General features: G+C 42.4%; 2 protein-coding genes across 2 annotated transcripts in view; both read right to left on the bottom strand.

Annotated features, from left to right (window-relative positions):
* The window catches only part of LOC143177465 (uncharacterized), a 44,273-nt gene extending 23,679 nt beyond the window's left edge, over positions 1–20,594 (bottom strand). Inside the window, exons 1-8 of the mRNA XM_076375375.1 lie at positions 20,550–20,594; positions 17,852–18,104; positions 15,633–15,843; positions 13,875–14,962; positions 13,336–13,552; positions 12,922–13,170; positions 11,826–12,195; positions 10,635–10,929 (exon numbers count right to left, since the gene is read on the bottom strand). Coding sequence (XP_076231490.1) covers positions 10,635–10,929; positions 11,826–12,195; positions 12,922–13,170; positions 13,336–13,552; positions 13,875–14,962; positions 15,633–15,843; positions 17,852–18,104; positions 20,550–20,564 — 2,698 coding nt within the window. The 5' untranslated portion in view covers positions 20,565–20,594. The remainder of the gene's footprint in view (positions 1–10,634; positions 10,930–11,825; positions 12,196–12,921; positions 13,171–13,335; positions 13,553–13,874; positions 14,963–15,632; positions 15,844–17,851; positions 18,105–20,549) is intronic.
* LOC143188726 (uncharacterized) lies at positions 4,476–9,198 on the bottom strand. Its single transcript, XM_076393141.1, has 3 exons — positions 9,193–9,198; positions 8,031–9,140; positions 4,476–7,961 (listed from the first exon to the last, which is right to left on the bottom strand). The coding sequence occupies exons 1-3, from the start codon at positions 9,196–9,198 to the stop codon at positions 4,476–4,478; spliced, it is 4,602 nt and encodes a 1,533-aa protein (XP_076249256.1).
* Positions 20,595–21,860: the final 1,266 nt, after the last annotated feature.

Below are 21,860 nucleotides of genomic sequence, written 5' to 3'. Positions count from 1 at the left end.
TTCATTTTATTACTCAAATACTTCCTATATAGAAGATAGAAGTTAGATTCCTAAATTAAAGGATCACATAACTCGATTTCTACGTACACGGTCGCATGACCTTCTATAGATAAGAAGAAAAATAGAAATTTTAGGCATGACTCGACATGTAAAATACGATTTCTGTGTTGGGAGAGAAAAATCAAGATAGTTTAACGCTCGGTATAAAGTTCGAGTCACGTGTATCGTTCGGAGCTCGTAAACTTCAACGACCTTGTTCGAAGGCAGTTCGTTTAAACTTAATCTCGATTGGACAGCAGATTTTCGGTACTTGCGAAAATACAATACTTTCACAGACACGCGATTTATTTTTCCCACCTTTAGTTATTCCAACTGCACAGAGAAATAAGTATTCGAAAAATACTTGAGAAATTCTTGCACTTTAAATCCACTAACGTCAGAACCATCTTCGAATCTTGATAATAAGTTGACAGGACGTAAAAAAGTAATCGAAATTTCGACATACACTTTTCGAAAGGTTTCTTTTCCTTGGGCGTAATCTAAGAATAAGACTAATCTTTAAAAAATATCGAGGTGAATTTGTTGAAAAGAAAACCGGAGAAAAGTTGTAAGATCAGAGTGCGAAAGGAAAGAGAAACGCGTGGTGCTGTCCGGAGCGCCATCGGCTGACTGAGTGAGGACCGTGTCGTGTGCGGACACACCGCTACACGGTCCCCGCATCTGCACGTTCATTCCATTCCATCCTCCGTCGTCGATTCAAGGACCGGCCCAATTCTCGATACCTAATCACAATCACACGCTCAAAATGCTGTGTCGCGCCGCGCCGCGCCGCCCCGCCTCGCGCCGCGTCCAGAAGTGGTGGCGCGGCGTTCGTTCTTTTGTTCACCTTGTGGTAGTTGTCTCGTTTACCATGAATAGGTTCTCGCACACCCTTTCATATCGAATAAAAGTCCTGATATTTCAATTGTTTAACGTCACGACTGCCTCTGCTGCCGCGCTGCCGCGCTGCCGGACGATTGTGTGGACGGTAATGCACTTCGAATAACCAGACCAAGTCGCCCCCAACCCTGCTTCGATTCAATCATCCGTTCAAGCACATACGGACAAACAATATGTTTCTACGTGTACGTGATCACGTGAAACCGTTTCTAGGGGTTTATTATATCTATGCTGACTAGAAAAAATGCCAATGCTTAGAAGACGTTAAAGATAGGAAAAGAATTTCTCGAGTTCGAGCTTTCAATTGGACATCCTTCAGCGTGGCCGTGTCACGGCTGTCAATTACGATGTCAGATGCTGTCAGATTCCAGGTGTTCGTTCTCTCGTGATTTCGACAAATATAGTCTCCCTGTGAATCGATTTTTTGTCGATATTTTATATCACTTAAGCGTAATTTTTTAATAACATGTGAATATAGAGCTTTTTATATTAACATAATGGATATAAAATTTCAAGAGAGAAAGCTACTTCATAAGACTGCGAAATAAATAAAATAAAGTGGAGAATACGTTCTATCCTCAACGTGTGGACGTGTTCATCGATTGTTAGTGTTGTTGAACCCAGCACAAAGTGGAACGTACAACGACCATCTAATGCGCTCAACGCGTATTCTCCGCGTTATGAGGAAACTTACGACACCGCGGTCAGTGCTGCCAGCATTAGAAAATGTCAATCGTCGCGGGGAGATGGTACACGCGCTTCTTAAAGGTCTTCCTAGTCTACCTGGTCGGTGGTGATCACTCCTCGCTAACTACGATTTTACCGAATATGTAATCTATTCTCGGAATTAGATAACCGAAAGATCTGAAGCTGCAAAAGGGACGAAATATTGTGAGAGGTCATACGACATATTTGTTTCTCTGTCGTGTTCAATTACGTTAATGTGTTAGAAAATAAATGGTTCTAGAGTCTAGACTCGGGAATTTGTTGTTTTCACGATATGTGCGCTGGCACGACACAGCGCGGCGCAGCGCGGCGCGGCGCGGCGCGGTAGTAGGTGCTATAAGTCAAAGGAAGCGAACGTAGCCTAACACACGCAATGAGCCACAGTTTAATCTTCAAGCTAGCGGTAGGTCGCGTTTAAATGATTTTCGAGGTACAAGTTCGTGTGTGGGGAACCCTGAAGCAGTCCAAGGCTCGATTATTTAATACCGAAAGCCACGGATTGAATAGAATTTATAAGGATTATCTGCGTGCCGACACAGGCGGTCGTCATACGGGTTCTCCGCTTTGGTTACGACCTTTTTTCTTCTCGCTGTTCGTTCTCGCGCGACCTTCCCTTCTCGAGAGCTCGAACCCGTTTTCGATAGCGTCCAAGAGAACCCCGAGAGTTCTCGTCTTCTTTTTCCCGCCTCGTAAACGAGAATTCTGCCGATTGTCGGTGTTTCGGGGAGCCGTTCGCGTTTGGGTCTTCACCTGGCCACCGAAGGTGAACGTACTTATCAAGAAGTCGCTAGTCCGAGAAAGCTTCTTTCTTTGCCCACACGAGTCTCTCCCGACGCGACATTCCCTCAACGACCGTTATTCAAACTTTGTTCGTGCATACGCGCGAGGAGAATACCTACGCGACTTAAATATGGCTTCTCTAGAGTATGATCTTGACGTCTAATCATTTCGTTCGCTTTAAATGACGAAAATTTACTCACGAAATTCCGAGGTGATGCGTCTCTCGTTCACACAAACCTGCAACAATTTCGATGGAAGGTGTCGCAGAAAACTGCCTCGTCATTTCTAGTTTTCAACGTTTATTGACACTATTATTATTTGCGACATCTTGATTCGTCTTCAATTCTACTACGCAATATTAAGTAAAATTAAGACTATAATTTATCGAAAACGAGTTAACTCGGACACCAAAATATCACTGATTTTTCTAACGTAACGGTATAACGCGAATCAAAATTATTGCACCCGTACTCGAATGTTCAGTATGCCAAGAGAATATACATTTCTTCGAATTATTTAGGAAAGTATTTTTCGAAAAAATTTCGAAATTACCCACAACGATGTGAACGAAATGTAATAGGTACGTTTACCTAATCGTTCATCAAACTCGATCATTGCATCTAAAGCAATAATAAATTTCAAACTAGAAGATGTACAAAATATCAAAATCTAGATAATTCTACAGGAAACTATTAAGTTTCATCTTTTTTTCATCACGCATACATGTTGAAATATTACTGATTGTATATGTTTAGAGAACAAACAATCTGATAGCTTTAACGTTGTATATGTACACTCGAAAACCTTAAAATTACGAGATAATTTCGATAATTATAACCTAGATTCGATATATTATTGTATCGATATTAAAATCGACCCCTATTCTTATACCCTGGGAGCTTATTCGTTAAGTTAATTATTTAGTAAAAAAGATAGGCACTTGGTTTCCTCAACTAAACGCTCTTAACGCTTTTTCTATCGCTTTGTACGCTTTTATGCGCGATAAATAATATTTATATATAGATGTAGAAAGATCTAAATTCGAATTTCATAACGGTTACGTTGAACGAGTGAAGGAATCGAATCCAAAGGAACTACACAAATCGAGTATACTGAATGTTCCATCGTCTTTAGTTACAGTAAAAGCGTTGAACGAGTTGCGTCGAATTGTTTGAAATTGAAGTAAATGTAATGAACCTTTTAAAAATAAGCGCAACAGAAGAAAAGGTACAAGGATTCGTTGAAATAATACGATCACTATCAAAACTAGATTGTTTAGTGAAATCGTAAAATTATTTTTCTCGACACACAGGAGACTGCAATGAAAATTCTCACACATACATCGACTCACGCAACGCTAATACATACATATCTTTCAGGCCGTGTTCCAACTCGCACCAATTAGGACGACGTTATTCGAATAATCATTGAAAAAAAGCAGCTGCTTATAATCGAGCTGCTCAATCTGAAATATTTATTGAACCATCGTCTACCCAGGAAATAAACTTATAAGGCGTACAAGTTATTTCAAGATGACCAGACAATCGATTGCAAGTTGGAACGCGGTAGTTTATACGAACTAGAAGACAAAAACTGCATTCTCTTGGAACTCGGTCACGAACTTCGGTCCAACGAATCGAAAGTATGATTAGGGAACGTTCTTTTTGCTTAGACTGCTTGCTGATTCAGTTTCTTCAAGAAGATTACTTATCTCATCTTACAAAACTTTCAGGCGTTCGAATGAAAGAAAGCTCCAAGTAGTAATTCGATAAGTTGAAGAAAAACACATTTCATGATTACTATAAAACTGGTAATTCATATGATATAGTTTCTTTTTACGAATGAATCGTCCAGAACTGCGAAGAGTAGGGTTCCAAAAGAATACAGTGAATGCGTGTGATGAAACGCCATAGAAGCCATCGTGAACGCAGGTACATTTGGTAATTATAGCAAGTTCATCGAGCTTTAACATCGATGACAGAATGTCCATCGAGTCCAAGTCGGCCAGACGACATTTGGAACACGGCCAATCACTTCCTGAACATACCACTGGTCTTGAGGAGCCACTCACCTGTAGCTCTGTTACAAGCCTCCTTGGTCTCGTTCATCTCCTGCCTTTTGGTCATCTCCTTTATTGTCGTCATCGTTGTTGTCATTGTCGCCGTCGTCATCGTTGTCATCGTCATCGTCGCCGTCGCCGTCGCCGTCGCCGTCGCCGTCGTCGTCGCTGTCGCCGTCGCCGTCGCTGTCGACGTCGTCGTCATGGAGGTACTCTCGAAGCTTGCGTCGAGTACCCTCGACGCAAGGTTCCGATGATTGACCGCGAGTACGAGTGTCGCGGTGGTACTGATACCAGTCGTACTTTGCGCATTGTTCTTTAAATCGTAAACGTCTCCAGGTCGTTCTGCTATTGGCAACCCTCGCCCCGAGTCCGTCATCGAGCTGCGCTGCTGTTCCTGGAGCAAGCAGGCGCTCGACAACAGGTCCCACTGTCGTAGTTTCTCGCGATCGAGCTCGAACGCTGCGGACGTCGTGGCTGACATCTGCGTATCCGAGATTAAGCGAACCGGGGGAAGGTTGCCTTCCTCTAAAAAATGATTCGTCTCTTCGGCTGTGGCTTTCCTGTACGCCTCGTTCTGCGCGTCCCAAACGTAACCGCTCGAGTGGATCCTGTCCATGGATCTACTTTCGTAACTTAGATCCTCGACGATCTGCTCTTTCTTATCTTCCTCCAGTTTCGTTCTACGTTTTATTACCCGGGGTCTTTCGATCAAATCCTCTAGACATTTATCTCTTCCCGAAATCACGCTGTCGTTCACGTAGGTTGCGCCACGAGTGACCTTATTGCGTCCCTTCGAGTCCGAGTTGGACGATCCCGTAGGTCTAGGAGAGCTGTCCAGGTTGTCCAACGACCTCGCGTTCCTCAAGCTTACTCTTCGCAGACTTTCCCGCCACAAAGAGTCCTGTTCCCAAGGATCGTCTGAACTGAAGTTACCGTTCGATGCTGAGACACTGTCCGCGGTTGCATTTCGCGAATTCTCTTCCACTTGTGTAGGCTGCACAGTTGCCACGCGATTGCTTCGGTTCCTTTGCTGCACTAGATTTTGCAGACCAACGTCGTCCAAAAGTCCTTCCAATGATCGCGATCTACGATGCGAGGTTTGCGTGTGTTCAGACGTTTCCCGGTTACTCGATTCACCATTCGACTTGTCTCGTAGACCATGAGGATAAAGGTTCCTAGCGTTGATTTCTACGGATGAAATATCTGGTAACGGATCTGTGGATTTCACTCTTCTCAGGGTATCTGCTTCGTAAAAGTTCTTTTTGTCCACGAGATCGACTTTGTTGTCGCCCAGCAATTGACACGTTGTTTTTCTCAATTCAGCTGCAATACGTCTCGCCTCGTCGATGTCGTCCACCTGAATTTGTCTCGGGATTTGCCTCGAAATCGGATTTACTATGCGACCTATATCGTTTCTTTTATTTAACGCCAAGGTATCGCCCCTCTGATTGTTTAATTGAGGTAATCTAGATATGTGACCAATCGGTTTCGTCGATTCGATATCTATTGCGTTGATACTGGCCTGAAGATCGGAGTAATAGTAAGGAGCACCTGATTGTTCGCTTTGAGAACGCGTTTCGTTTGGCAAATAGGAGTGAGACGCTGTACTTGTTTTTATGGTAGATACGCTGGAAGTAGGGTAGTGACTGGAGTCTTGGCTGGAAGACGATCTGTGGTTGGATATCATGGAGTATCGAGCTGAATCTTGACTGGTCGATCGAGAATGACTTTGAAACCGTTGATCGGAGTAAGGACTTGTGTTTTGTATGACACTTGTCAGCAAGTTGTTTCCATGATTTCCTACAGAAACCGAGCCTGTAGGAGAGTGCATCGATGACTGCGCACTGGCAGGTCTCTGACAGGCCATAGAGGTGGAAATTGAGGCAATTCCAGATGCAAGAGAGTAACTAGAGTCCCTGCTATGAGAAGCAGTTAACAGAGCGTTCTGCGAACTCCTTTGAAGTCTATGAATACTGTCTCTAGTTTGTTCTGTATCGGATCGGACAGCTGGTGAATTTCTCAGCGGCGAGAAGCTTACCACATTTTCGTAATGAGCATCGCCAGTGAAAGATTGCGAATGCTGATGGGACGGAGGAACATCGCAGACTCTCATAGAAGGCAAGCTGCTTGCCGATCCCATTTTGTTTCCAGCGCCGTAACGCAAAGACTGTTCAAAGTTTCCTAGATCTGTTTGCCTCGATAAGTCGTGGCACGTCGTCTTCTGAAGCTTATCCACCACCATCATGTTTTCGTTGAAACCGTAGATACTGTTGTAGCTAAGATCCTTTGCGTATAAATCTACGTTGAAAGCGTCACGAGCCTGTAACTCTTCTAGATACTGATCTAAATCGATGCTGGTTCCGTCGAAATGGCTCCCAAGAGATTCTAATTCGTCCAAACTGTCCAAAACTTCGCAAACTTCGCTAACAGGTCTTGTTTTCAGTTGCCTGTGCCTTGCTTCCTCTTCTGGTGTTCTCAATTCTACCGAATCACTTCCTGACGCGCTTTCTAAGGACATTCTACTGTCCCTAAAGGTGGAGCTGATCGTAGCATCGGAGAACCTTGACGGTGGCCTATGAGTCTCCACTTGACCCATTGGTTTGTTCCACGACTTCGGGGAATCTCTGTTGGAGCAATTGTCCTTCATTACCGCTACCTGAGGGGAAACCTTCTTAATTTCTAACGATTCCTGCATGTCCAAGGAGTCGAGATCTTCCAGCGGTGGCGGCGACGTGGGAATGGGAGGAGGCGAGACTAACTCACTGTCGGACGAATCGTGCAGTTCAGCGATCATAGTTCGACTAGCGCCCAAGTAGTAGGAAGCAGGTCGAAAAGTATCCGACAAACTGAATCGAGGATGCCGCGGAGCATCGATAGAATCGAGATCCTTCGATGATTCGTCGTCAGCGTCGGAACTGTCAGACTTCAAAGCCGTCAAGATATCGGGAAGATCGCTCCTCGAATGTGTACAGTCGTCGTGGGAAGATCTCTTTTTCGCGGATACTGTTTCACAGTCCTTTTCCTCTTTCTCCGACAGCTGACTTAGTTCCATGTAAACAGGTTCCATTTTACTATCGGAGACGCAAACGAATTCGTAATGAGATGTATCCAGAGTAGAATAATCACCAGAATCGTGCTTTCTACTTTCGTCGTTGGGCGCTAACAGCGAACGAGTCATTCCATTTTGAGCCATTTCTACATACGAGCTTTCTTCGTGATCCAAGCTACCGAACAAGCTTTCCATCATTTTTGGATTCGGTCTATCGTCGCAATTCGGATCTAGTATGGCCTTTCTAGGAGACATGGGAAGATAATGTTCCTCTGAATTAAGGTCTTCCTGCTTCACAGTAGGACTTGTCGTTCCACTTTCCCCAGAGAACTGATCCCCGTGAGTCAACAAAGATTCTGTTACGCTCAATCTCGTGCAACTAGGATTCGACACGATATCCAAGTCCTCGTTGCGAATAGCTTGATCGTTCATACTTTCCTTCGAAGAACTTCTCTTCTTGCGTCTGAAAGAGACGTCCTTTTTCTTTACCGAGTCGGTGTAAACTTCATTCCCGTTCATAATTTCTGGTACCACTTGGTCTATCTTCTTGTCTCTATCGATCTCTAAATCTTCGTTCTTATCGCGTTGATCTAAATCGCTTCCAGTATCGTACAGCAAAGCTTCCGAATCGCTGACGACTCCACGATGTTTTACGTCTTGACGCTTACTGTATTCCTGCTTCTGAACTTGCTGCGACTTTCTTTCGAAATCAGCCAGCAAGTCCTTCACCGATTTGTTGCTATCCGTAGATGCCTGTTTCGCGTGTCCTTCTTTAACATTTCTGTGTTTCAATTCCTGAGCTTCAGATTCTCCCAGAGCGAAGCTACGAATCATCGAGGCCTTCTTTGAACAGTCTAACTTTGAGACGAGGGCCTCGGTTGCCTGAAGAGGAGAAACCTTTAAAGGTTCTTGCATAGCGAGAACCTCTTTAACTGGACTAGAACTATCCATACTCAATTCGAAGGATCTTATCCTAGATTGGACCAAATTCATACTCTCCCCTTTTGCTGGAGACGTCTCGCCCCTGTTCGGGTCCTCTTCCTGCCTGGGTTTGATATACTGGTAGGAGAACTCTTTAATAACCTTGCTCTCGTCGATATTGCAATTTAAGTTATCCCTTTCCTTCTTAGTGGTCCATTGAACGCCTTTCTGGATGGGCCAAACTTCAGGTACATAGCTACTGGATACGTTCGAAACATTCGCGGATTGATCTACGCCGTAAGCGCTAGAACTCTTCAAAATTCCTGACGGTCTCTTTTTGAGCTTCTCTTCGTCGACCGAAACGTCGAAATCTTGATCGTTTCTGGTAGTGGACCTCTGTCCCGATGGCAAATACAGCGCAGAACGATCGGTGGTTTGCGCCGAGGGAAAGCTGACCTCTTCGTAGCCGGCGTCAGGAGGTATTCCACCCAAGTTAGCCAGCCGTGAAACGGTGGGGCTTGTTTTGCTATCGTTCGAGGGACAAGGAGCGTTCTGGGCTTGGCGGCCGGTTGCGGGGACGGCGTCTTGAACCGGAAGCCCCGACGAACGACTGTCTCCGACCTGTCGGGGGCTCCTTCCTGCATGCGAGGGTCTGCGCGTGCGCTTCCTCCGGACATCTCCCAGCTCTGATTCGTCCGTTACAAAACAAACACACGAGCATGTTCGTTATTCACGAATGAGATTAATGACAACCCAACCCTCTCGATACTCACAGGCCAAGCTAAGACCCCAAGCTGCGCTCTGTCGTGATCGTTGCGAAATTCATTCGGGATTTAAGGATGGTTTACAGATTACATACCTCAAATTAACCTACATCCTTTTCTCCTGCATTCAATCAGGAGTTGAAGGAGCTATTCACAATATACCTGAGCTTCCGAATTTCTTAAACCCTTAAGATGGAATCAATTCCACAACGATTTAACGATCAATTATGCAAGTATTCGAGGCATTCGATAGCCGAGACAAATATTACGAGCTGGAAGATAAGTATTGACTATAACCAAACGCAACTCTAACGTAAGATAGTGTTAGTGGTAAACCTGGACATGCCATGCTAACCCCCACATTTTGCAAAGTGGTAACGGGTCTCTAGGTAAGGATGTTAAGTTGTAACGGACGGTTCGACAAGTTAAATTCCAAAAGTGTTAATCGTTCCCATTCACCAGGCAGCCCAGACCCAACAGCAGCAAAGAGAAGGAGCCCCCAACGTAGAAAACGTTTGCAGAATTCGCTCTCTTTTCGTTCTTTCTTCGCTTTCCTTCCACCTTCTCGAAGATTCTTCGCTACCTATAAACTTTCTCTGCCTCTGCCGATTTTGCCGATAGAGAGAAAAATACAGCTTGAAAGAACAGAGAAAGAGAGCAGAGGCGAGGAAGTATTGAACTCGTAGCAACATCCGCTCATTCTTCATTACGAGCACCTCGCATTAAACCTCTAAAACATATGGTTCTTTTCTTTTCCTTTTTTTAAATAATTAACTTCTTTTCATTAGTAATCGTAACAATCGTCTAGTAGCAGAGGATTTATCATTCACACAGATTAATCTAACTCTCGTATTAAATGGTAGAAAGACATTTTATTTAAAGATCAGTGTTTAGAAAAATATAAATCGTTGTAAAAAAATATAAATTCACAGGCACGCTTATTCGCGATCGAAATCTTTGGTAAGATACGCGTTTACTCGAATGATAGATATTCATTATTTCTCGACGTGCAACACCGACGTACAAAAGCGGTTTAATCGATCAGAGAGTCCTGTGAGTACGTCGACCGTGTTAGAGCGGTTATACGTGTTAGAGTTTGGTATCGTTCTTAGTATACAGCTATCTACTTGGAGTTCTATAAGTTACAAACGCGGCACTTCGTGGGATCCATCGGTCAATTCGACTCCTACCGACAAACTTTCACCAATCAAAGACTACAATATCGCCGATTTCAAAAACTCAACGCCTGGTCAAACCCTACGTTTAAAGAAACTTCATTTTTTAGTTTCTAAGCAAGATGCTGTAGAATATTTGGAAGAGTTAGGAGTCCCACGAAAGGCTTGCGCTGATTAAGCCACGACTCAGATAATAAGTTCAGGCGAAGTGTCCCTACCTTCGTCGTCGCTGGAATAGCTGTTGTAACGCGAAACGTTCACGGCTGTCCTGCGTCCGTCAGAGCTTTTGCTTCGTACGTGAGGACGATGCCCGTCTTCCCTTCTTCTCGAATGACGATTTTCCACCATGGATGCTTCGTGGGCAGCCAACTCGAGGAGCGCTTGTTGCTTGTAATAGTTGGACAATTCGTTCTGAACTCTGCCTCTGTTTGTCGAGCCGGATGGCTTCCGGGTTAGCGGCGACTGTAGCATCCGCTGCTTCCATTCTAGCAATCGCTTCATCGATTCTTCTCGCTAGAACGACAGACACTTTGTAGCTTACTCGTCATGAAACAAATTCGCAATTTCAACTTTTGCCTTACTTCTATTTAAGTACATGTTTTAGTTCCCATACAATTCCGAGTACTGTGGAAGGGAATGAACAATTGAACGACAGAAACATGTAACAAACGATTCTTTCGATGCATCAAACGCTACGTCAATGATGCTACTTCTATTCAGTTCACTAAACAAACAGACGAGGAAGTTGCAAAGAAAGCACGATGAAGTGCGATCTTCGAACTAACCGAAGCCTACAACGTAACATCGTTACGATCGATGACGACGATCGAACGGATTGCGGTGAAAGCAGAATTACCAACTGACGTAGAATCTACGTGACATAAATCGAGATACACGCCGCAGGTTGCACCCCAGTATGAATCACCGTCTTCGACAGTATTGCGTACGAATTGTTCTGTCCATCAACCAATCGACGAAACACGGTCTACTGTTACGTGAAAAAATGCTAAGGAATGATTCATCAGTCATTTCTTCGACCCTTTGACGCTCAATTGTTTTCGGTTCAACTAAATTCAAAAAAACCTGTTCGATAATGGATATTAAAAATAAAACGGTAAGAATAAAATACGAACGCTACGTCGGAAGAAGTTGCAGCACTGAATTCTGAATTATTTATACGACACAACACGAATATCTCATTAAAACGTAAAAATTCCATTCTGCACTTTCACGCAGGGCACTTCGTCGTCACTTTTAGTTGCACTGGATTTGTTCGTGCTTCTCAAATAAAATAAAGCAAATGTATGATATCATAAAAGTTTGATCGAAACACGAAATCTAAAGAAGTAACGTTACACACTTAAGCAGACAAGAAGAAAGAACGAAGTCGGGGATGGAGATAAACTGACCTGCTGAATCTTGCGTTCGCCGTCCCTCGAATCCTGCTCGGAAGATCGTTCTCCGTAATCGTCGTCGTCTGGATCGAGAGTTCCCGCGTGCCGCGTCCTCGGAAGTCGCGCGGACGCCGACCTGCAGAACTGTTGCTGTTCGTTCCATCGTCTGGCACCGACGTGAGGAGCGTGACACGCTTGAGCCACGTGAGTCCCCTGACTCGCGTGACTCGTCGTCGGCCTGCCCCACCCCATCGACGATTCGTATTCTCGAGGAATTCGACGCGGCAAAGTCCCATCCTCCACGTGAGTCAGCAGTTCCCGGCTGCTCGACTCGTAACTCTTCTCCCGCAAGGACCGCCTCAACTTTGCCTCACTACTGTTCATCCTAGATGAACAAATTCGACTATTTTTTATTATCAATCGTCTTTCATCTGATCTGTAACTTTTTCAACAAATAAAACAGTGTTAGTACATCATAAGATCATACGTGTAGCCACCTTTCCAATTCACGATAATATTTATACTCAGATGTAAGGGTAGGTAAGTAGGAGTGCGTATTAATTTCTTCGTTCTCTCGAACGTACATGGTTTTTCTCTTGCTCTTGGGGAGGCTATTCCATCTATTCATTTATTTTTCTTTATTTTTTGTTTTAACTGTAAGTTTGGTTATTATATTTCTATCAAAAATAATTTGAAATACTTCAAGTAAAAAAAGAAATCTTGTCCTCGAATTTTGGTTAAGCAACAAGGATTTCGCCAACTTAATATTTCGAAGGTACTGCTCAACATTCTTATCGATAATCGATTCTCTTCTGGGCGTATAGTATCTGGAAATTGTTTTTCAGGTGGATAGTCATTGGAGTTGGCCTCATCAGGAGGTTGTACCGATACTTCGGTACTCCTATTATAGTGGCGCATCTTTGGAATTCTAATAAAGCTAGCCCGTTGGCAATACGCCATCGTGTATCAACATGGAGAGAGTTTATACGTAGATACAGATAGAAGTTTCGATTATTGGTATAAAATGAACGAAAGAGCCCGCTAATTAGATTCAAAAACATCTATTAATTGAAATGTAATAAAAATCGGATTCATAAAGAAAGAAACTTACTCGGTATGCCTCTGAAGCGACTGATGCGATATCATGTGCTGCTGATGAACGTGTTCCCGTTGTCCACGCCTCAGCCCAGTGCAAGAGGCCTCTGGCAATGTTGCTATCCTACTTTCTTCGCTTCTATCGCGAGTTCCCGTTAGTTTCGCCGGCATTGTTGCCCGCGAAAGTGATTGATTTCTTTGTTGCTGATGATGTTGCGGCGTTTGGTGCAGATAGACCGCGGATTGACGCATCTGTGCCGCGTATCTGATCGGAACATATTATAAACAGTGCTGCGTAGGGAAAATCACTTGCAAAAAATATTTTCTAAATACAATTTTTCAATATTTTCAGTATACAAACACATCAGAGTAAAAATGATCGAGTCGGATGGTTTATCGTGCATGACGAAAGAAACGTAAACAATCATACCTTTCTTCCGAATAGAAATATCCATCGTTAACAGCGTCCGACGGAGTGACTATGTCTAAACTCGATTTAGGTCTCTGTGGACGTCTTAATTGGTTCAGCGATTCGTCACACTGCGAAGGAATTTGTTGCTGAGGCCTTCTAGCTGCCTCGTATTCCAAGAAGTCCGCGCTATGTGGCCGTGGGGGTGGCTGGGTTCTAGGTTGTCTCATTATGGACACTATAATTACACCGACTACATGTACAGAATCCTAAATTCATTATAATCAAGAAACGTTTAAAAAAAAAAAAAAAAAAAAAAAACGCAGAATCACTGAATTCTGAAGAACAATGGTCAAAATAGCTGTTCTCTGACTTCTTTTGAACGATCATTTTAGACGTCATAGTTATAGATAATTGAACACGTTCTCTATGATGAAAAAGTGCGACTGTTGGTGATGGACCCGCCGGTCAACTCAAGCATAGAAGGACACCTCGTAATCAACTTGGTTGGTATATTTATTCTACGCATGGACATCAGTGTTGCTTAATAAATTACGTACCGTTGGCAGGCACAATGGGTGAATGTATCGGTTGCTGCTGATACTGCTGATGTTGTTGAGCGTAAGGAGGAATCGGTATGGGAGCTGGTGAAGCTCCCTTCGAATAACCAACAGGTCCAGCCGGTCTTTGATAAAGTTGAGGCGCTCCATAAACTTCCTCGTAATCACCGTTCCCTCTGTTAGATCTCGGTTTGGCGGCACTTCGACCATACGCGTCAGGTGTGCGTCTCTCCGTTTGCATCTGGCTATAACCATAACTCAATCCCGACTTGTCCGTTCTCAAGCTTTGCTGAGACGGCTGACTCATTCTCATCCCGTAGATCATGCTCGTTCGGTCATAGTCGGACATAGGACTTTTGCTGGTCACTGTTACATCCGGTGACACAGGGGACTTTCTATAGTCAGGATCTGGAGAGGGCGTCGAATATTCGGTCGATCCGTCAGTCAGTCTTCTAGGTTTCGGAGGAGCGTTCGCGTAAATCGGTTGACCGAACTTCCTAGGCATGGGTTGAACCGTCTGAACGTTGCTAACAGTTGAATGGGGCTGAGTTTGCTGAGGCTGAACCGCGAGTTTGTGCTGATGAATTTGCTGACCCTGTACAACAGTCTGATGAGATAAATGCTGATGAAGCATTGCCTGGTGCGGGTGGGAGTGAGTTTGTTGAGAGGAAGGCATCATCAGTTGTCCATATTGTTGCTGTTGTTGCTGCTGTTGCGACGTGCTAGGTTGTCCGTACGAAGATTGTTGCTGAATCCAACCGTTCGCCATTGGCTGGGCTTCGTTCGTATTGTTATTGATCGCATTGCCCATGATGTTACTGTTATTGTTGTTGGCGTTGTTAGCGTTGGTATTGCCGTTGTTGCCGTTGAGATTAGGAAAAGAGGCGGTATTGACGCTATTGGGGCTGGAATTGTTATTAGAAGCGTGGCTCGGATCATCCCTCGATTGAAACCCATGAAAACCAGAATCACTGTCGTCTGCACTCTGATTCAAGATGGAAGAAATTGAGGAGACGCTCGGTCTGGCGCTTCGTTCTCCATCCTGCTGACCTGCTATCTCGATCATCACCGCTGCCTCGCCAGCTCCGCTGAAGCATATCAAATTTATTCATTATTCTTCCTGCACTCTAGATCTTTACGTCACTGCGGTACGATTTAGTATCTTACGTAAAATATTTCACTACGAAGCTTTTCTATCTTATCTTTCACTACGAAAAACATCATCCGTGGACAATTACAAAATAATGACACGAATAATTAATTCGAAATAAGCGGTTGGTAAATAAATTGTCTTCCTAAGTTTTGCTAAAAGAAAAAGTTTAGTTGTAACAGAGCGGAGTGATTAGTTTTAAACACGTGCAAACTCGAAATCACAAGCCGCATTGAAATGGGCCTCCCGAACGAGGAAAATTTGTTAGACGCAAACTGACTTTTCGAGCTAAACGAGCGTTTCATAGTTTTTCGGCAAAAAAGTAGATAGTAAACGAACGGCAAACTCTCTCTTACAACCCAGTTTGTTTGTACGTAGCTAACTCCGAAAAAGCGGACTAACGAGTCCGATGGTTACATCGAAATTCGTGGTAGACGAAAACTTACGTACACTGTCAGTTGTTCGTGGTACTTTTAGAACGAATAAAAGCTCAATGAGTAAATAATAGTAGTAAAAAATAAGGGTACAACAAACATAATTAATCCCAAAAACATAATAAAGATTAAGACTCTAATCTTAAAAAAAAAATGTTGTAAAGGTACACTCACGGATTAGGATCTTGAAGAAGAGTCGCTAAGGTCAACGCGTTCACCCATTGATTCATGCTTTCACGACTATCTGCTGCAAAATGATAGGTCCTCATGTTTGCGTGTTCAGCCTTAAACGCGAATTTCCGGTTGACCTTATCCTCTGGCTTACAGATAGTGACCCTGTACGATGGGAGTAGTATGGAGCCCAGTAACTTTTCCTCCTCTGGCCCTACGAAGAAACCCTTCTACTGTTAAAAAAGAAACTTATCTGTGTGGAGTAAAGATTGAAATGTACAAATTTTCTTATGTAGTATTTCATAACTCTGCTAGATTTATCGACGAGTTCAAAATATTTATATCTGTCACGTGTTCTGTATTGAATCATTTTCCCTTTTATTGTTATTTTCTCCGTTCTACTATCTGTATTTTTCTACTACAGAATGTCTTCCTTTTCATTGAATAGCAGGTATACGTACGGTCATTGAAAATACGTCCCAAGCATGCTCTAATCTCCACGGCCAACGATCTCAGAAAAGACTCTGTCTGCTTCAATCCATTTTGCGCGAGACCAGACGAATCACCGCAGAAAGAGTTTTACGTAGGAAGGTAGAAAAAAGCCGACGGTAGAAGGGTCGACGTTCTCGTTGGTTAATGAGAAATATTCATCCGAGTTTCTGGCACGCGTCGGAAAAAGCATGCGTGAAAGGGGAACCGAGGATGGCGAAAGTGCACGCGAGCTAGCCCTTTCAAGAAACACATCGCAAAGATGATTTTCGTGTTACCTTCAAGAAACTTGTCGATGCGTTCCCGACATTCATGTAACATTCCATCTTCTAGGTTTCTGTCGCTCACGTACGTACACATAGAAACTTTCGTGAGCCTACATCTGTTATATCTAGTATTTTTGCATTTCTCCGCCCAAAATGTGTTTCGTTGAATATCTTAAAGGCATTAACTAGAAAAACACGAAGACAAGCGTCGCAAAACGAAAACTCGAACAGTAAAATAACTATGAAAAATTTGGTTCAGCTGAAAAATAAATTACACTGCAAACGCTTGCGACAAATGCGATCAATCTAAAAATTCCAGTGAAACTTTAATAGTTTTTACTCAATGATCTACGATTGTCTTCAGCAAATATTAAAATCCGTGTTAAGCGGGTTTACGGTTAGATGAGTCAAAACGGGAGAATAAATTAATTTATGCTAACTGAATCGTAACCCAGACTCGCATTGTTCCCATTGCGTAATTGTCACACAATATCGCGTTAATTAACAACTGTATTCGAATGAGTATGAACAATTAGCTGGTTACATTTGACGAAAAAAGTCACAGAAACTGAAATTAAACGATTATTTGAAATTAAACGATGATTTGAAATTCAAGTTTGAGCGATTCAGGCAGGCTTTTAGTCGCATAGGAATTGTAAAGGGTCGTATGAGTCGATAATTAACGGAATCTATCGAATCTAATTTAACAAATTTTGTAATCGATGTAATTTAATTCGGTAAGCTCGTCACGGTATCTCTTCTTCCGTTTTTAAGTTCCAGTACTTTAATTCATTTTCTTCGCTATCTCGGTATTCAGTATGTTCTCTCGAATCTTCACAATGCGCGAGTGAGAGGAGAACAGTGAATCAGACGGGATTAAGCTCAAAACTAATCCTAATTTATCAAAGCGTTTGTTTCGTTGAAGACTATACGTTCCACGGTATCATACATATATTCTTTCAACCTTTAAGAAAGAGTACCTATGATATGTTTCCTTGCATTTCTCAAAAGGTAAATAAATGTAGTCATATGAAGAAATATTTCACTGTGAAGAAAAAAAAAAGAAGAGCAGTTGCAACAGCATGTAAGGACGAAATCAGAAAGCTCGTGTAATTAGTGTTTTCCGGAAACGAGGGGCAGAAGTATAAAGTGGTACCAGCAGGAAATTGGTAGAGTGCAACACTGAAGAACAACGAAAGCTAGCGAGATGAAAAGACAAAAGAATTAGTCATTGTATTACGATCCTTTTATCGGGAATTCCAATTCTACCGATACTGATAAAAATGATAAGAGGAAATTGTCAAGGATACTTTGTATAGATATTTGTGTCTTTTCTAATCTTGCGGAATGGTCAGAGACATTTTGTCTGTGGCTTTCTTTCGAACGCAAAAGAAAGGAGGAAGGGTTTCTGACAAGAACAAGAGACGACACGTAATTCCGGGAAAAAGGAAGCAAGAGAAGACTGACCTTTGTAATAAAAGAGGCAGTATTCGGAGAGGACGAACCACCGTTTTTTCCAGAGCATGAGACCCTCGGAGCCTTGTTTGTGGAGCCAGCCCTGAAGGGCCACGGGGGCGGAGAGTGGCCTCTTCGCAGCGGGCGATCGTAACCCTTGAGAACCGCTGCGTCTCCGAACACCCGATACGGACGCCGCCACCCCCGAGCCATCGTTCTTGCTACGTACCTGGACAGGTACCGGAAGTGGCGTAGCCTGGATAACCTGCAAATATTTTCTTTTTATACTTATTTCACTCGATCCAGAATCCGGGTACATGCTACTATTCTAATTCATAACCGTTTCATTTAGTAATTCTATTAATTCTGTATACATATTCGTCTCGCAAATCAGACTTCATTCATTTCGATTCAATTTACATAATGACTGGGAGCTGGAACTTCGGATAATTGGGACTAATTATTGTTTTTCTTTACTGGTTTATTCTACCAGAGTTTTGCAGAAGTTGCACACACTTAATAATCAATCAATAAATCACATAATAAATTGTTCATAAATATGAAGAACGATAAAGTCAAGAGAACACCTTTACAAAGTGATGATATTTACGTAAAAATTACGCATCGTGATTTCATTTTCATATGCGATATTGGATACATTTCCATTGAAAATATGTAAGCCTATTCTCACTCTGTCTCTGTGAAAAACATTTATTTGTAAATGAAATGCAACATTACTCTTTCAAACTTCGTCAATAAAATCCATAAAAACTAGTAAGTACCTATTTTGAAGAAATATCACATCATCTTTTTTTCGCGTATTCGCTTAAACATTTTTAAATATATCTCTTGATTGATCGTTCTAAATCCGAAAAATCAAAGAACTCGAACCAGTTCTGATGTAAATAACTCGAATGGAACTCTCAACAAGTACTCGGTCCAGCTAAATCGATTGATTGGTGCGAACTGCGGTGCAAAAGTCAACGAACGAGGGGGTAGTCGAGCTTCGACCAGCCACCCTCGGCTTTTCTTCGATTTCCACGGAAATGCTGGACAGGTTAACGAGCTGTTTGGAACAAGGTAGGTACGAGGTAACGCTGCACGTGCTTTTCCAGCAGAATCGACATCTCGCGAGTTTGCATAGTACAGTTGGTGAATTTCTCTGGGAAACGTTTATCCTAGTTGGTCGAAAAGACTCTCTTCAAGTTTTCCCGGTGGGCATATCGAGCACTTCGAGACTTGCTTCCAGAAACTCGTAATCGTTCCGCTGCAGATTTTTTAGACGTTTTGCTTAATTAGGCCAGGAAAAAAGCTCGTTCGAGAACTCGTTCCGACTTATAAAATTTCATCGGCTCGATTGCCAAAAATTAAACCAATTATTTACCTATCGTTTATGATTTTGTTCGTCTTCATTTGAAAAGTTAAACGCCACCAAGTAAACTACATCAAACTAGAGAGTAATTAGCCTGTTCTAAAAAACCGCGTTACGTCATCACAGAAGATAAAACATAAAACCGGTTGTAGAATTGAAATCAAGGACCAGTCGAAGAATTTAGACGGGAACGAAATCGACGAAGTATTCTAACTGGAGATCTTTGCGGAAACTTTGTTTCGCGCCATCGAGCCCACTGCGGTAGAGAAACTTCTAAGATCTTTCCTTCTATTTCCTCACTCGCCTAACTTTACAAAACGTTTCGGTTAGCAGTGTTAGAAGTTACACATCGCATTTTCTACTCACCTGTAGCTGTCAAACTTTTTGTGCGCTCTCTCCTTACCTTTTCTACTCTCATGTTTCGTATTTGCGTCAGAAAAAACACTCGAACATCCAATTGGCTCTGCGATTCTAAGTGCATCATTTCGAATTTTTTCGAAGACCATTTCTTACTTGATCTACATTTTTCTATCTTCTCTTCAAGATAAGCACGTTTAAGACGGTTCGATCAATAGCGAAATTTACGTGACAAATATGTTACGAATACGCCAACAGCGCGAAGGATGAGTCTTCTTATTTAAAGACAAAAGTGCAAATAATCTCGGTGATGAAATCTGCGTGAAAGTACTTGGCGAACAGATAATTAACGTTCGAACGATGCATCTGAAAACGCTTAACGTACTCAACCGATTCGCTTGGATCCTTCGCATTAACTCCGCTCTCTTATCACCTTGATTTAATCGCGTTAACTTCAAACGACATCGCTAACTCCAACAGAGTCCCGTATCAGAACCGCGGAAACCTTTACAACTACTAGCTGGATACTATAAACCTCTGTGACGAGTATCGATTTCTGTAACTTCCACAGAACTATGCAACTCTCGAGGATCTTCTATAGTAGCCGCAAACTCCTCTAATCTCGACAAATATATACACGCTAAAGGTGTAGTTAGTAAGTCTCTTTGGCTTTCGCTTTGGCTCATGGATGTTCAAAGATTATTAGAAAATGACAAATACACATGAAGTAAATGTCCTAATACCCGAATTGTTAACATAGCAGATGTCTCAGTAAATGAACAACCTAAAAATGCATGTCCCGATACTTGCATTATAATGTCCCAGTAGCTGAACAAACGCAGCAAGACTTATTTTTTCTTTTTAACTAGGTACATTAAAATTTACGCTTAAAATGATAGAAAATTAGAGTCAGTGTTGATATGGTCGGTTACTGGGACATTTACCTTAGTTGATTTAAAAAAAATAGTGTTCCTTCCGAACCTTTTTGTTGTCCATCCCGGACGACGAGCTGGTCACCGGCTGGTCGAGCCTACAACAGAAAGAAATAAGATGGGTCAAGTATACATACATGTGATAGTTGATTCGCATCAATAGAATCCATTAACGAACAAATGCGATATCTGTTCGAACCGACAACTTTTTTGCGACATTTTCGTCGCAAAGTTGAATTCCTTTCGACGGAATCCACTCACTTTATCGACTGCCTAGGTCCTGCATTTCCCCTGTTTCTCTTTCAAGTAGCAGTGCACGTGAACAGTTTCAACCCCTTCGCGAGGGTGCATACAGAATCGACTGTGAACCTTTGAACAACACTTTAAGCGAGTCGGTCCCGTCAATTAGATGAAGAAAGGAAACCATTCCTTTCTGCTTTTAACGAGTTCACCTTTGACTCGACTGAGTCTCCTACAACGAACTTAATGCACGTCATTCGCAACCGATCGACCAGGAATAAGCTAAAAAAAGGATCATTATACTTCCTCACTATTTCTAAGACTTTATCGTTACTCATTTCCTCAGCAATTATCGCGTTACTATCGATGCAAGATCCATTTAACTTATTTGAACTAAAAATATCTACAGTAATATTGTTTCAAAGGATTGAATGCAGTTTCATAAAAGAGACGAAGCCGTTCTGTGTTTTACACGCAAGCCGATAACTTATCTCCAAAACAGGGTTCATAAAGTGCAAACTCATTCCATTAGGTTGAAAGAATCATGAATGGGTTGCACGGGCGACGATTAGCTTGAAAAATAGCTCGACTATTACTTTCACAATACACAGACGATAAGAAATATAACACACGCGAAACATAAGCGATCGATCGATCGTCTTCTTATCAGCTCGCTTCTTTCTTTTAGAATGAAATACTTTCTACTATCTACTGATCAATCAAAATTATTAAGTATTTATAATTTCATTTGACGCAAGACAGTTTTAAGCTATAAATCGTTATGTAAATAGCATCGAATTAAATTAAATTCCCGTTTCCAAAATACAAATGTTTTCCGAAGGAACCTACTAAAGAAATTCCATCGATTCAAATACAAGATGATTTTGTTCAAAAGAAACATTATTCCGTTGTTTGTGGAACGTGAGAAGAGGGGAGGAAAAGGGCCGAAGGAGCGTTTGCACAAGGATGTTCGGGTAACTCTTTCACCGTGTATTGAAATTTTATTCCGTCCGGTAGTATAGGAAAAGGAAATGCAGCAAGGTGTTCCTTCGAACGAAACGATTGCCTCTCTACTATTGGAACTTTCTCATAGATGAAAAAGACAACGTGGAGGGTTGAG

The sequence above is a fragment of the Calliopsis andreniformis genome, chromosome 3, assembly GCF_051401765.1.
Source record: "Calliopsis andreniformis isolate RMS-2024a chromosome 3, iyCalAndr_principal, whole genome shotgun sequence".
NCBI lineage: Eukaryota > Metazoa > Arthropoda > Insecta > Hymenoptera > Andrenidae > Calliopsis > Calliopsis andreniformis.
Note: the sequence above shows the minus strand (reverse complement) of the source record. Positions and strands in the feature narration are given on the sequence as shown.